Raw genomic sequence first — 16,223 nt, 5'->3', positions numbered from 1 at the left:
AAGGAGAGATCCGCCACTTGTTCCGAGGCTTCGCCTTCCTGCACTGCAAGAAGCTGGTGGAGAACGGCGGCATGTTCGTGTGCAAGACCCGGCACCTGGTGCTGGCCGGGGGGTCAAAGGTCAGTGCTGAGGGGGGGGCATGCGGAGAGTCTTCTTCTGTGGTGTGAAGGTGTCAGATGAATGAAGTTAGGGCAGGGAGCAGGGTTAACAGGTGGAGGCATTCATGCTGGAGACCTCCACCTGAGCCATGTTTCAGTGTTCTTGTCATGAAGTGGTGTTCTCCTCTTTCAGCCCAGAGACGTGACCAACTTCACCGTGGGAGGCTTCGCTCCCATGAGCCCTCGCATCAGCAGCCCCATGCACCAAGGAGGAGGAAGTGAGTCTCACACCAGCGAGAGTTTAGAGCCGTGAATAAGAAGGATAGCAGCTCATGGTTAGCTTCAGGCTTAGCATAGCTTAGCATCCAGACTCCATTCAAGAAACAAGCGTTTTAAAAAGTAGTTTGCAGACCTTTTACAAGTCGGCATCACCATGTTGTTGTTTCGGCACCCTTTTGATCCGGTTGTTGCGACTGCTGGTCTGTCGTGTTGGGTTCGTATCCCCGTAGTGAACCGGATGAGTGCAGCCGCCATGTGACGTGCTGGATACAGTGGTTCTTCCACCGACAGGGCCCAAAGCAGGAATGGGGGTTATTTCAGCAACGGTCGATGGGGAAAAGAACGCTCCTGCAGGTCAACGTTCTGGTGTAAAACTGTGTTTTTGTCTCCTGCAGGTTCTCCACAGAGAGGAGGTGGAGGTGGAGGAGGAGGTGGTGGCGGCGGTGGAGGAGGTGGCGGTGGGGGAGGAGGAGGAGGAGGAATGGGGCGGGGCAGAGGACGAAGAGACAACGAGCTGATTGGTCAGACGGTCCGCATCTCCCAGGGTCCTTACAAAGGTAGGACGCTCACTTCAAGAATGTGACGAAGGCTCTCGTCGGCTTGTTTAATGATGCTGATGCATTTTTTGACTACATTTCCCAGGGTACATTGGGGTGGTGAAGGACGCCACAGAGTCCACAGCCAGAGTTGAGCTGCACTCCACCTGTCAGACCATCTCTGTGGACAGACAGCGCCTCACTACCATGTACGTCTACTGTGTGAACGACTCCTCTGGTTGTATAGAAGTCTATGCTTCATGCGTTAAAGCTGCATTCTCTCTCCTGACCACCAGGGGCGACTCCTCTGGTTGTATAGAAGTCTATGCTTCATGCGTTAAAGCTGCATTCTCTCTCCTGACCACCAGGGGGCGACTCCTCTGGTTGTATAGAAGTCTATACTTCATGTGTTAAAGCTGCATTCTCTCTCCTGACCACCAGGGGGCGACTCCTCTGGTTGTATAGAAGTCTATGCTTTAAGGCGGGGCTACTAGACGTCCATAAATGAATGCGTGGTTCCTACGGTTTCCTCTCCTGTGTATCAGTGATATGAGCTTTGATCCAGAGTTTCTGACCTTTGCATTGATCCTCCTCTTCCTCCTCCTCCTTCTCCTCTTCCTCCTCCTCCTCTTCCTCCTCCTCCTCTTCCTCCCAGGGGTGCTAAGCGACCAAGCGGGATGACCTCCGCCCACGGGCGCACGCCCATGTACGGCTCCCAGACGCCCATGTACGGCACCGGCTCCAGAACGCCGATGTACGGCTCCCAGACGCCGGTCCAGGAGGGTACGTGGTTCTGATGAGTTATTGTGATTGTTATTGATCGATCAGGATCATAATCAATAACTGAGGTCTCGTTTAGAACAAAATGATAAACGCATGTTAAATATTAACAGACGTGTTGCTCGTGTTTTTTAATTTTTCCCTTCAGCGGGAAGTCGTACGCCTCACTACGGCTCTCAGACCCCATTGCATGATGGGAGCAGGACGCCGGGTCAGAGCGGAGCCTGGGACCCCAGTAACCCCAACACACCTTCCAGGTAACACACACACACACACACACACACACTCACACACACGCGGTGTGTTTCTTTAATTCAACACCTTTAACCCCTCGTCTCTTCTCTCCAGGAACGAAGAGGAGTACGACTTCGGCTACGACGACGAGCCGTCCCCGTCCCCTCAGGGCTACGGGGGGACCCCCAACCCGCAGACGCCGGGTTACCCAGAAGTCCCCTCTCCGCAGGTCAACCCTCAGTACAACCCGCAGACGCCCGGCACGCCCGCCATGTGAGTATCTTATGGAAATGCATCTAATGGAAATGAGGATCGTTTTTAATGTGTCTTTGTGTGTCTTTGTGTGTCTTTGTGCGTCTTTGTGCGTAGGTACAACACAGATCAGTATTCCCCCTATGCGGCCCCGTCCCCTCAGGGCTCCTACCAGCCCAGTCCCAGTCCTCAGAGCTACCACCAGGTGGCGCCCTCGCCGGTCGGCTACCAGAACACGCACTCTCCAGCCAGCTACCACCCGACGCCGTCCCCCATGGCCTACCAGGTGAGTCCAGGTCCAGGGTTTCACCTGTAGGGTGCCTCGAGGGGAACCGGGATGCAGCGGGTCCTGCCTTTGGGAGGAGGCGGTTGTTACGCGTCGTTGAGCATTCAAAGTTCTGCGTCGAGGGACCGAAATTACGTTCTGAGCGGACCAATCACAGAGCTTGTGGTCAACGCGACGCGTAGTTAGGATTTTTTGGAGGTGCACGTCAGGCTACGGCGTAGGGGTCTGCGTAGCTACGCCGTCGACCTGAGAACCATGAATTAGGCTTTCCTGCCTTAGGGAGGAGGCGGCTCCTGTCTGAGAGGGGGAGGCGGCTCCTGTCTGAGAGGGGGAGGCGGCTCCTGCCTGAGAGGGGGAGGCGGCTCCTGTCTGAGAGTGGGAGGCGGCTCCTGCCTGAGAGGAGGAGGCGGCTCCTGCCTGAGAGGAGGAGGCGGCTCCTGCCATAGAGGAGGAGGCGGCTCCTGCCTGAGAGGAGGAGGCGGCTCCTGCCTGAGAGGAGGAGGCGGCTCCTGCCTGAGAGGGGGAGGCGGCTCCTGCCTGAGAGGAGGAGGCAACTCCTGCCTGAGAGGAGGAGGCGGCTCCTGCCTGAGAGGGGGAGGCGGCTCCTGCCTGAGAGGAGGAGGCGGCTCCTGCCTGAGAGGGGGAGGCGGCTCCTGCCTGAGAGGAGGAGGCGGCTCCTGCCTGAGAGGGGGAGGCGGCTCCTGCCTGAGAGGAGGAGGCGGCTCCTGCCTGAGAGGAGGAGGCGGCTCCTGCCTGAGAGGAGGAGGCGGCTCCTGTCATAGAGGAGGAGGCGGCTCCTGTCATAGAGGAGGAGGCGGCTCCTGTCATAGAGGAGGAGGCGGCTCCTGTCATAGAGGGGGAGGCGGCTCCTGCCTGAGAGGAGGAGGCGGCTCCTGCCATAGAGGAGGAGGCGGCTCCTGCCATAGAGGAGGAGGCGGCTCCTGCCATAGAGGAGGAGGCGGCTCCTGCCATAGAGGAGGAGGCGGCTCCTGCCATAGAGGAGGAGGCGGCTCCTGTCTGAGAGGAGGAGGCGGCTCCTGCCATAGAGGAGGAGGCGGCTCCTGCCATAGAGGAGGAGGCGGCTCCTGCCATAGAGGAGGAGGCGGCTCCTGCCTGAGAGGAGGAGGCGGCTCCTGCCTGAGAGGAGGAGGCGGCTCCTGCCTGAGAGGAGGAGGCGGCTCCTGTCTGAGAGGAGGAGGCGGCTCCTGTCATAGAGGAGGAGGCGGCTCCTGTCATAGAGGAGGAGGCGGCTCCTGTCATAGAGGAGGAGGCGGCTCCTGCCATAGAGGAGGAGGCGGCTCCTGCCTGAGAGGAGGAGGCGGCTCCTGTCAGAGAGGAGGAGGCGGCTCCTGTCAGAGAGGAGGAGGCGGCTCCTGTCAGAGAGGAGGAGGCGGCTCCTGTCATAGAGGAGGAGGCGGCTCCTGCCATAGAGGAGGAGGCGGCTCCTGCCATAGAGGAGGAGGCGGCTCCTGCCTGAGAGGAGGAGGCGGCTCCTGCCATAGAGGAGGAGGCGGCTCCTGCCATAGAGGAGGAGGAGGCGGCTCCTGCCATAGAGGAGGAGGCGGCTCCTGTCATAGAGGAGGAGGCGGCTCCTGCCATAGAGGAGGAGGCGGCTCCTGCCATAGAGGAGGAGGCGGCTCCTGCCTGAGAGGAGGAGGCGGCTCCTGCCATAGAGGAGGAGGCGGCTCCTGCCATAGAGGAGGAGGCGGCTCCTGTCTGAGAGGAGGAGGCGGCTCCTGCCTGAGAGGAGGAGGCGGCTCCTGCCTGAGAGGAGGAGGCGGCTCCTGCCATAGAGGAGGAGGCGGCTCCTGTCTGAGAGGAGGAGGCGGCTCCTGTCTGAGAGGAGGAGGCGGCTCCTGTCATAGAGGAGGAGGCGGCTCCTGTCATAGAGGAGGAGGCGGCTCCTGTCATAGAGGAGGAGGCGGCTCCTGCCATAGAGGAGGAGGCGGCTCCTGCCTGAGAGGAGGAGGCGGCTCCTGCCTGAGAGGAGGAGGCGGCTCCTGCCATAGAGGAGGAGGCGGCTCCTGCCATAGAGGAGGAGGCGGCTCCTGTCTGAGAGGAGGAGGCGGCTCCTGCCATAGAGGAGGAGGCGGCTCCTGCCATAGAGGAGGAGGCGGCTCCTGCCATAGAGGAGGAGGCGGCTCCTGCCTTAGAGGAGGAGGCGGCTCCTGCCTTAGAGGAGTAGGCGGCTCCTGCCTGAGAGGAGGAGGCGGCTCCTGTCTGAGAGGAGGAGGCGGCTCCTGTCTGAGAGGAGGAGGCGGCTCCTGCCTCAGCTGTTTTCTTTGTAACCGTGACCCCTTGCTGTTCCCACAGGCCAGTCCTAGTCCCAGTCCGGTGGGCTACAGCCCCATGACGCCCGGAGCGCCCTCTCCTGGAGGCTACAACCCTCACACCCCCGGCTCCAACATCGAGCAGGGCGGCAGCGACTGGGTGACCACCGACATCCTGGTGAAGGTGAAGGACTCCTTCATGGACCTGATGGGCCAGACGGGGGTCATCCGGAGCGTCACGGTGAGGAAGGAGGAGACTGTCCGTGTGCATGAAGCCTGTATGTCGGTCTCCACCTGGTATTAATGTGTAATATCTCCGTGTCTCCTCAGGGAGGGATGTGCTCAGTGTTCATGCAGGAGTCAGAGAAGGTGGTCAGCATCAGCAGCGACCACCTGGAGCCCATCACTCCCACCAAGAACAACAAGGTACCAGCAGGACCAGAGAAGTCTAATACTCATCACATGTCTGCTTATGTTTTATGTTTTTATAGAACAGGATCAGTCCACTGTGTGTGTGTGTGTGTATGTATGTATATATATATATGTATATATATATATATATATATATATATATATATATATATATATATATATATATATATATATATATATATATATATATATGCACAAAATTTGTATTACTAATTATTTCAAAGATTCTGAATTTTCTCTTCTTTTAACGTTATTTCTCCCAGGTTTATTAATTTATTGTTTATCAAATAATATAATTTTCTGGCCTTGAGGTGGAAATTAACAGAACAGATTTTCCAGAAACTCCTAAAGTACCGTCAGCAGAACCGCTGCTGGTTTCTCCCCAGTTAGAACCGAGTTATCAGGGGAACATGTGATATTTATTTATTTATATTATTTATTAATATATACATTTATTAATACATGCATTAATTATTAATACATACATTTTAATATATACATTCATAATGTATTTATATTTATTTAGATTCTTTATTCATTAATGTATGCATTCATTAATTTAAATATATTTATATATTATATTTATTTATATATATTTATATACGTATTTGTTTATATTATAAATATATAATAAATAAAAATATATATATATGTATTTGTTTATTTCTATATAATATAAATATCTATTTAAAAAATAAAAAAATAAAAATAAAAAAAAAAATATATATATATATATACATATATATATATATATATATATATATATATATATATATATATATATATATATATATATATATATATATATATATATATATGTATGTATATGTATGATACATGACATACTTGATAAGCTGGCCATGAAAGCTCATGTTGTTGCCGTGGTGACGTGTGACTGACAGGTGAAGGTGATCCTGGGTGAGGACCGCGAGGCCACGGGGATCCTGCTGAGCATAGACGGGGACGACGGCATCGTCCGCATGGAGCTGGACGACCAGCTGAAGATCCTCAACCTGAGGTTCCTGGGCCGTCTGGAGCACTGAGGGGCCGGAGGGGGGTCTCTCTCTCTCTCTCTCTCTCTCTCTCTCTCTCTCTCTCTCTCTCCCCCTCTCTCCCCCTTCCCCTCTCTCTGGTCCTTCACTTTTTTAAGTTTGTACGTTACGTTGCTGTACCTCACCAGAGGTCTGGATCTGTTTTTAGTGCTTTCTGAATGTTCGTCTACTTTTTCTTTTTTTTTCTTTGGTGGAATGAAAGTTTAACATTTAACATGTCAATAAACTGAGAAGCAGTTGTTTTGTTTCAGCACTCGTTGGTTAAGGAGAGCACACACACACACACACACACACACACACGTAGTCGAGGGTTCATCTTACGTCTATACTTCACTTTATTAATAAAACAACAACTCGATGCTGCGGAAGCCACTTTTATTCTCGTTCCACACTTCACTAGAACGTTTCCTCTCCTTCCGTTTTTCCCTTCACAATAAAAGGCCCAGAAACGTACTTCCGAACTGCTTTCTATAAAGCCGTTCCAGTACTCAATATAATAGCTTACAGTTATAACAAAACAATCCAACAAAACTGTGGCACTAAAACGCCGCACACACAACAGCACGAGTCGATCAGAACAATGATATTAACTACCGAAAGATTCGGGTTATAAGCGGCTACTTTTTTCTTTTTCTCAACTTGGACCCGTGCAGCTGATTCGTGGATTTTTCCGATTCTAAATGTAGCAGCAGATGCAGAGACATGCGGTACAACATTCACGTGAAATATTCCTAAATCCCCTTGACTAGTGATCTCACTGTAAAACAGGGTCCTCTCAGCCCACCACCTCCACGGCGCGAGCTAGCGGTGAGAGCTAGGCTAGCTCGCGCCGCTAGCTCTGTGGAGGTGGGTGCCGGCGGAGAGCCAAGCGGGTGAAACCCCCCCACAAAAAGCAGAAAACAGCAGTTGACTTAATAAAGACAAAGTCCATCCTCCTCTTTGTTAACACTTGGTTGTTCAGTTTATCGTGCGCTTCATGGACGCCAGAGAGGATCGTCACAGTGGCGGGCCGTGCATTTTATACCTGGGCCTGCTGTCTGATATCGTATACATAAACAACACTAACAAACAAACACATGGCGGGATGCTGTTCAGCGCCAGCCAGTATTTAGTCACATTACAATAAAACATCAAGTCAACACGAGTTGTGTGGTGTTTCATAAACTGTTATTTTATGATCAGATTATAATCTGCATGTAGATAAACCATAACAACATGAAGGGATATGAGACACACACATATATGACACACATCGTTATGTGAGAACGTATTTAATTCAGCATGTTTGAAACTGAACAACCTCGTGAATAAAGTATGAACCGGGTTGTTTATGACGTCATGACGCAACACTGTAAGAAGACGGATGAAGTATCTAAGATGACCTTTATTGTGTAGAGATGGACTACAGCGTTGTAGTTTCTCCGCTGCAGACTGACGTCACGTCATAACGACGTCGTTAGTGAAAGTGGAGTCTGATCCTCTAAACTTGTCTTCTCCTAACTCCTGATGAAGTCTCCTTCCCATCTTTCCTTGACCCCGTGACGTTTCCACAGAGGTTAATGAGAAGAGCTTAAGGTTAGACGTTAGGGGGAAATGTTTTGACTATTTGACTGCAGCCTGACTCCACAGGAAACGTCTCTGCGGCGGTGTGCAGGGTGCTTTGCTGTCTGTGAGGAACACAGTACAGAAGCTTGCTGGCCGTCACCAACAATTACATTATAAAATAGATATAACTGTATATATATATATACACACACACACACACACACACACACACATTTGAGAGCTGTGGGTTTGATTCCACACATTAAAAGTCGTCACTGAGCTGCTCAGCCGCAGGGCCGCTGAGGCTGCTGGTGGTCGATGGGGAGGTAGTACAGCGGCACCTGGGGGGGGCAGGGGTGCCCGTGGGATGAGTTCCATCCCGGGCCGGGGAGGGGCGCCGGGCCCCCGTCAGTGTCAGCATTGTGATCGCAGCCCAAGGTGAGGTTGTGAGACAGAGGGATCTTCACCTGAAACCACACCTCCCGGCCCTGAGGGAGGAGGAGCAGGTATGAAGCTGGTAGGATTAATGCTGCTGGTGCTAATGCTACTGCTAATGCTGCTGCTAGTGATAAAGCTAGCGCTACTACCAGTACGACTACTAATGCTGCTGCTAGTGATAAAGCTAGTGCTACTACCAGTACGACTACTAATGCTACTGCTAATGCTGCTGCTAGTGATAAAGCTAGTGCTACTACCAGTATGACTACTAATACTACTGCTAATGCTGCTGCTAGTGATAAAGCTAGTGCTACTACCAGTACGACTACTAATGCTACTGCTAATGCTGCTGCTAGTGATAAAGCTGTTGCTTGTGCTGCTGCTAGTGTTACTGCTAGTGCTAATGCTACTGCTACTGCTAATGCTGCTGCTAGTGATAAAGCTGTTGCTTGTGCTGCTGCTAGTGCTGCTGCTTGTGCTATTACCAGTATGACTGCTAGTGCTAATGCTGCTGCTAGTGCTGCTGCTAGTGCTGCTGCTAGTGCTAATACCAGTACAACTGCTAGTGCTACTGCTAGTTCTAGTGCTATCAGTACTACTGCTAGTACTAATTAAAATACTTTAATTAAAAATAAACAAAAGAGTCTAGTTGTGAGAGAAGGCAAATCTTAAAAAATGTGTCAAGACGGGATGCAAAATAAGCACAAAGACTTAAAGCAAACCACAATGAAACCCAAAAGAACACAAATAAAGAAAGGATGATTGTCCTGATGGGGTTTGTATTCTGGATAGAGGACCGGATCAAAGAAGCAACATGGACGTCGTTACGGCTCGTTGGAGCCATTGATCACAGCTCAGTTTGCTGGAGTCCACACACACACACACACACACACACACACACACACACACACAGTGTTCTGTGAAGCTTGGGAAGCTTTGGACTCGTCTGGTCCCATTAGGCTGATAAGGAGTTTTATTGGAGTCGATCCAGAACCTCCTGTTTCTCACCGTGTGGACGTTCAGATAACTGATCTAAAATACAGAGTCCTCACGTCCAGGAAGACCATATCTGCAAAATGAATAGCTTTTTAAATAATAAAGACAATAACCAGGACAGAAGACAGAGGATCTGACCTTGTGGTCCGTAACGCACTGGATCTCGTGTTTGTCTCCCAGATGTGGATCCAGAACCTGCTGAAGCTCCAGGAGCTGCGAACACACGGGACCACATTCAGACCTCGTTCCCTCACCACCAGCGTCTGAGAGCCACAGCAAGTATGGCTTCAGAAGGAAAACACTAAAGAATCCGTTGTACAGTCACATAGCTTGTTGATAAAGTAAAACAAAATGATGTCAATAAAGTTGTGTTCCAAAAAAGTTTCAAAAACTCATAGTAAGTCAATAAAAATGACTTTTTTTAAAGTCACATAGTTTGTCAATAAAGTTTGTAAAAAGAAAAAGAATGAATGTATATAAAATATATCAAATTAAACAAAAATAAAAATATTAAGTCAGTTTGTCAAAAAGTAAAATAAAATAAAAAATCAGTTTGTCAAAAAAGAAAAATTCATAGTATTTCAATAAAAATGACTTTTTAAAGTCACATAGTTTGTCAAAGTAAAAAAAAAGTAGCGACTTTGTAAGTCGTTACTTTGTAAGTCGTTACTTTGTAAGGTCGTTCCCTTGTAATGCCGTTACCTTGTAAGTCGTTACCTTGTAAGTCGTTACTTTGTAAGGTCGTTACCTTGTAAGGTCGTTACCTTGTAAGTCGTTACTTTGTAAGGTCGTTCCCTTGTAATGTCGTTACCTTGTAAGGTCGTTACCTTGTAAGGTCGTTACCTTGTAAGTCGTTACCTTGTAAGTCGTTACTTTGTAAGGTCGTTACCTTGTAAGGTCGTTACCTTGTAAGTCGTTACTTTGTAAGGTCGTTCCCTTGTAATACCGTTACCTTGTAAGGTCGTTACCTTGTAAGTCGTTACCTTGTAAGTCGTTACCTTGTAAGTCGTTACTTTGTAAGGTCGTTACCTTGTAAGTCGTTACCTTGTAAGTCGCTACCTTGTAAGTCGTTACTTTGTAAGGTCGTTACCTTGTAAGTCGTTACCTTGTAAGTCGTTACTTTGTAAGGTCGTTACCTTGTAAGTTTGTTACTTTATAAGGTCGTTACCTTGTAAGTCGTTACTTTGTAAGGTCGTTACCTTGTAAGTTCGTTACTTTATAAGGTCGTTACCTTGTAGCTCGTTACTGTGTAAGGTTGTTACTTTGTAAGGTCGTTACCTTGTAAGTTTGTTACTTTATAAGGTCGTTGCCTTGTAAGTCGTTACTGTGTAAGGTTGTTACTTTGTAAGGTCGTTACCTTGTAAGTTTGTTACTTTATAAGGTCGTTGCCTTGTAAGTCGTTACCTTGTAATGTCGTTACCTTGTAAGGCCGTAACCTTGTAAGGTCGTTACCTTGTGAGTCGTTACCTTGTGAGTCGTTACCTTGTAAGGTCGTTACCTTGTAAGGTCGTTACTTTGTAAGGTCGTTACCTTGTAAGTCGTTACTTTGTAATGTCGTTACCTTGTAATGTCGTTACCTTGTAAGTTTGTTACTTTATAAGGTCGTTGCCTTGTAAGTCGTTACTTTGTATTGTCGTTACCTTGTAAGGTTGTTACCTTGTAAGTTTGTTACTTTATAAGGTCGTTACCTTGTAAGTCGTTACCTTGTAAGTCGTTACTTTGTAAGGTCGTTACTTTGTAAGTCGTTACCTTGTAAGTCGTTACTTTGTAAGGTCGTTACTTTGTAATGTCGTTACCTTGTAAGTCGTTACCTTGTAAGTCGTTACCTTGTAAGTCGTTACTTTGTAAGGTCGTTACTTTGTAATGTCGTTACCTTGTAAGTCGTTACTTTGTAATGTCGTTACCTTGTAATGTCGTTACCTTGTAAGTTTGTTACTTTATAAGGTCGTTGCCTTGTAAGTCGTTACTTTGTAATGTCGTGACCTTGTAAGGCCGTAACCTTGTAAGGTCGTTACCTTGTGAGTCGTTACCTTGTAAGGTCGTTACCTTGTAAGGTCGTTACCTTGTAAGGCCGTAACCTTGTAAGGCCGTTTTTCCTTGTAATGTCGTTACCTTGTAATGTCGTTACCTTGTAAGGCCGTTTCCTTGTAATGTCGTTACCTTGTAATGTCGTTACCTTGTAAGGCCGTTTCCTTGTAATGTCGTTACCTTGTAAGGCCGTTTCCTTGTAATGTCGTTACCTTGTAAGGCCGTTTCCTTGTAATGTCGTTACCTTGTAAGGCCATTTCCTTGTAATGTCGTTACCTTGTAAGGCCGTTTCCTTGTAATGTCGTTACCTTGTAAGGCCGTTTCCTTGTAATGTCGTTACCTTGTAAGGCCGTTTCCTTGTAATGTCGTTACCTTGTAATGTTGTTACCTTGTAAGGTCGTTACTTTGTAATGTTGTTACCTTGTAAGGTCGTTACCTTGTAAGTCGTTACCTTGTAAGGTCGTTACCTTGTAAGTCGTTACCTTGTATGTCGTTACCTTGTAATGTCGTTACTTTGTAATGTCGTTACTTTGTAAGGTCGTTACTTTGTAAGTCGTTACCTTGTAAGGTCGTTACCTTGTAAGTCGTTACCTTGTAAGGTCGTTACCTTGTAAGGTCGTTACCTTGTAAGTCGTTACCTTGTAAGGTCGTTACCTTGTAAGTCGTTACCTTGTAAGGTCGTTCACAGGACGGAGTCACACCAGCATCATCCAGCAACCTGCAGGGAGACACCGTGACATCATCACACAGGAAAGTGTGCATGTGTGTGTGTGTGTGTGTGTGTGTGTGTGTGTGTGTGTGTGTGTGTGTGTGTGTCTGTGTGTGTGTGTGTGTGTGTGTGTGTGTGTTCCCGCACACTAACTTTTGGATATCAAACTGCCGTCGTAGTTTGAGGCAGATCTGGAAGTATCTGAGTGGAGAGTTCATCCCTTCAACACACGCTGCACACACTCCGTGTTTCTCCCACTCCTGTCTCCTGTTGCGCACACACACACACACACACACACACACACACACACACACACACACACACACACACACACAGGTGAACGTATAATGAATGTAATAAAGTCATAGTATGATATGAATAATAAACGTAGTAAAGTCATAGTATGATCACCAGAAGCGGAAGCTGGGTTGATCCTTCAGGAGAGACGGCCAGTGTTCCTTCAGCTCTGCGTCCAGCTCCTGCAAGACAGAGATCAGGGATCAGACTCACCCGGCCGGTCTCAGGTGAGCAGGTGTTCTGATCCGGACCGGGACTCACCTGGACGTCAGACTCGAACATGGGCCAGCACTTGCAGCACTGCCACACCTTTTTAGGCCTGCAGGCAAGAACGCAGGGCACACAATGACCCTTTCACAATAAAAGTCTCTCATCGCTCATTTACCTTTCTTTCATCTAGTTTTCAGTACTTTCAAGGTAGATTATTTATATTATATTCTCTTATTATTATAATCATTTATATTATTATTATCATAAAGACCTGATTAGGTGAAGAAGAGACGTTTGTTTACCAGAGACCGTGAATCGTCCACTTGTTGATGCTTTGAGGAATCCAGCAGAGTTCCTCTTCGTCCAGAGACTTCAAACGAGGACACAACATCAGCTCCTTGTCTCCTTCCCTAGCTCCTAACTAACAGTTAACTAGCTCTTCGTCTCCATCCCTAGTTCCTAACTAAAGATTCACTAGCTCCTCGTCTCCTTCCCTAGCTCCTAACTAAAGATTCACTAGCTCCTCGTGTCCTTCCATAGCTCCTAACTAACGGTTCACTAGCTCCTCATCTCCTTCCCTACCTCCTAACTAAAGGTTAACTAGCTCCTCGTATCCTTCCCTAGCTCCTAACTAAAGGTTAACTAGCTCCTCGTCTCCTTCCCTAGCTCCTAACTAACGGTTCACTAGCTGCTCGTTTCCTTCCCTACCTCCTAACTAACGGTTCACTAGCTCCTCGTTTCCTACCCTACCTCCTAACTAACGATTTACTAGCTCCTCGTCTCCTTCCCTACCTCCTAACTAAAGGTTCACTAGCTCCTCGTCTCCTTCCCTTACTCCCCACTAAAGGTTCGCTAGCTCCTCGTCTCCTTCCCTACCTCCTTACTAAAGGTCCACTATCTCCTTGTTTCCTTCCCTACCTCCTTACTAAAGGTCCACTATCTCCTTGTTTCCTTCCCTACCTCCTTACTGAAGGTTCACTAGCTCCTTGTTTCCTTCCCTACCTCCTTACTAAAGGTCCACTATCTCCTGGTTTCCTTCCCTACCTCCTTACTAAAGGTCCACTATCTCCTTGTTTCCTTCCCTACCTCCTTACTGAAGGTTCACTAGCTCCTTGTTTCCTTCCCTACCTCCTTACTAAAGGTCCACTATCTCCTTGTTTCCTTCCCTACCTACTGCTTACTAAAGGTTCACTATCTCCTGGTTTCCTTCCCTACCTCCTTACTAAAGGTTCACTATCTCCTGGTTTCCTTCCCTACCTCCTTACTAAAGGTTCACTATCTCCTGGTTTCCTTCCCTATCTCCTTACTAAAGGTTCACTATCTCCTCAGTTCCTTCCCTTCCTCCTCACTAAAGGTTCACTATCTCCTCAGTTCCTTCACTGTTTCCTTATTTGCCCTGCTGCCTCATTGATCAGTGATGATGAGGATGGTGAAGAAGCTCACCTGGCAGAAAGCTCCGGGCCACTGCAGAGTGAAGAGGAGACACTTCCAGGTGCAGAAATGCTTCTTGTCGTGCAGCTCGGAGCCTCGGACGCCATGTTTGTAGTCCTGAGTCCAGAGTGCTTCCTGTGTGGAGCCGCAGGCAGGAAGCAGCAGCAGCAGCGCAGGACTCAGGCCGACCAGCAGGGGAAGCAGCGAGCGCCACATCTTCACCCAGGGGATCAGACCAGAACGCCAACCGATCAATAACACTTACTTAGTAATAACACTTACTTAATAATAACACTTACTTAATAATAATACTTACTTAATAGTAATACTTACTTAATAATAACACTTACTTAGTAAAAACACTTACTTAATAATAATACTTACTTAATAATAACACTTACTTAATAATAATACTTACTTAATAATAATACTTACTTAATAATAACACTTACTTAATAATAATACTTACTTAATAATAATACTTACTTAATAATAACACTTACTTAATAATACTACTTACTTAATAATAACACTTACTTAATAATAACACTTACTTAATAATAATACTTACTTAATAATAACACTTACTTAATAATAATACTTTCTTAATAATAACACTTACTTAATAATAATACTTACTTAATAATAACACTTACTTAATAATAATACTTACTTAATAATAATACTTACTTAATAATAACACTTACTTAATAATAATACTTACTTAATAATAATACTTACTTAATAATAACACTTACTTAATAATAACACTTACTTAATAATAATACTTACTTAATAATAACACTTACTTAATAATAATACTTACTTAATAATAACACTTACTTAATAATAATACTTACTTAATAATAACACTTACTTAATAATAATACTTACTTAATAATAACACTTACTTAATAATAATACTTACTTAATAATAATACTTACTTAATAATAACACTTACTTAATAATAACACTTACTTAATAATAATACTTACTTAATAATAACACTTACTTAATAATAATACTTACTTAATAATAACACTTACTTAATAATAATACTTACTTAATAATAATACTTACTTAATAATAACACTTACTTAATAATAATACTTACTTAATAATAACACTTACTTTATAGTAATACTCCGACCAGGCGGTACTCACTCAGGTACTCGATACTGCAGTACTGTGTACTTGTACTGCATTCACCTGACGGACATCGTCACAGGAAAAGAGACGAAATAAAAAAGATCAAAGGTTTGTGTTTTATTCTTTTATAGTTTCAGGTCTGAAAAATATTTCATATATATATATATTCATACTTTATATGCATATATATATATATATATATATATATATATATATATATATATATATATATATATATATATATTTACACTGGTTTATATTCATATATATATATATATATATATGAATATAAACCAGTGTAAATTCTCCATAAATATAGATGTATATATGTATGTATATATATATTTATGTATATATAAATTCTGCATAAATATATATACATATATATATATATATATATATGTATATATATATATATATATATGTATATAGATATATATATATATATATATATATATATATATATATATATATATATCTATATACATATATATATATATATATATATATATATATATATATATATATATATATATATATGTATATAGATATATATATATATGTATATATATTTATGCAGAATTTACATATATATATATATATATATATATATATATATATATATATATATATATATATATATGTATATATATTTATGCAGAATTTACACTGGTTTATATTCATCTATTTATTATATTTGATATATATGTATATATTTACATATATATACACACACTTATGCAGAATTTACACAGGTTTATATTTTTATTTACATATTTCTATTTCTATATCTATACACACACTGTTAGCCGTCTGGTGGCGTTTTCTTAATTTAATGAAACAGAATTTCACAAAACAGAAATGAACCCAAAATCTATCTGAACGTATTAATAATAATAATGATGAATATCTGCAAGGACTATGTTTATCCTGCGGTCATATGATAATAATAATAATAATAATAATAATAATAATAATAATAATAATAATAATAATAATATAATGTATATTCATTATATATTATCAGTACAGTAAATATAAATATGTACGTATCACATTCAAAGCGACGTGTATGTCTGCAGGAGTTTTCACTGACGATGTTTATCATGAAAGAATTTTTAAACAAAGTCGTATGACATATATATATGTGTGTGTGTCTGGAGAAGATGAAGATGAAGAAGAAGAAGATGAAGAGCTTAC

At 44.6% G+C, this 16,223-nt stretch overlaps 3 protein-coding genes across 3 annotated transcripts in view; 2 read left to right on the top strand and 1 right to left on the bottom strand.

Annotated features, from left to right (window-relative positions):
- Positions 1-6,380, top strand: part of supt5h (SPT5 homolog, DSIF elongation factor subunit) — a gene marked incomplete at its 5' end in the record, with an annotated part of 23,436 nt that extends 17,056 nt beyond the window's left edge. The window contains 11 exons of the mRNA XM_079224372.1: positions 1-119; positions 292-376; positions 773-934; positions 1,020-1,122; positions 1,569-1,696; positions 1,842-1,950; positions 2,042-2,200; positions 2,297-2,465; positions 4,779-4,976; positions 5,066-5,161; positions 6,070-6,380. The exon at positions 1-119 is cut by the window's left edge and continues 7 nt beyond it. Of these exons, the coding sequence (XP_079080498.1) occupies positions 1-119; positions 292-376; positions 773-934; positions 1,020-1,122; positions 1,569-1,696; positions 1,842-1,950; positions 2,042-2,200; positions 2,297-2,465; positions 4,779-4,976; positions 5,066-5,161; positions 6,070-6,210 (1,469 nt within the window). The 3' untranslated portion in view covers positions 6,211-6,380. The remainder of the gene's footprint in view (positions 120-291; positions 377-772; positions 935-1,019; positions 1,123-1,568; positions 1,697-1,841; positions 1,951-2,041; positions 2,201-2,296; positions 2,466-4,778; positions 4,977-5,065; positions 5,162-6,069) is intronic.
- Positions 1-16,223, top strand: part of LOC306742560 (protein NLRC3-like) — a gene marked incomplete at both ends in the record, with an annotated part of 315,498 nt that overhangs the window by 274,106 nt on the left and 25,169 nt on the right.
- On the bottom strand, positions 7,377-14,089 carry rnaset2l (ribonuclease T2, like; the record flags this gene model as incomplete). Its single annotated transcript, XM_079224370.1, has 8 exons — positions 7,377-8,252; positions 9,337-9,411; positions 11,896-11,944; positions 12,089-12,202; positions 12,347-12,414; positions 12,494-12,551; positions 12,745-12,812; positions 13,886-14,089. The coding sequence occupies 8 exons, from the start codon at positions 14,087-14,089 to the stop codon at positions 8,049-8,051; spliced, it is 840 nt and encodes a 279-aa protein (XP_079080496.1). The 3' UTR covers positions 7,377-8,048.

Source organism: Taurulus bubalis (genome assembly GCF_910589615.1).
Source record: "Taurulus bubalis genome assembly, chromosome: 10".
In the NCBI taxonomy this organism is placed as follows: domain Eukaryota; kingdom Metazoa; phylum Chordata; class Actinopteri; order Perciformes; family Cottidae; genus Taurulus; species Taurulus bubalis.
This window is presented reverse-complemented; position numbering and strand designations above follow the sequence as displayed.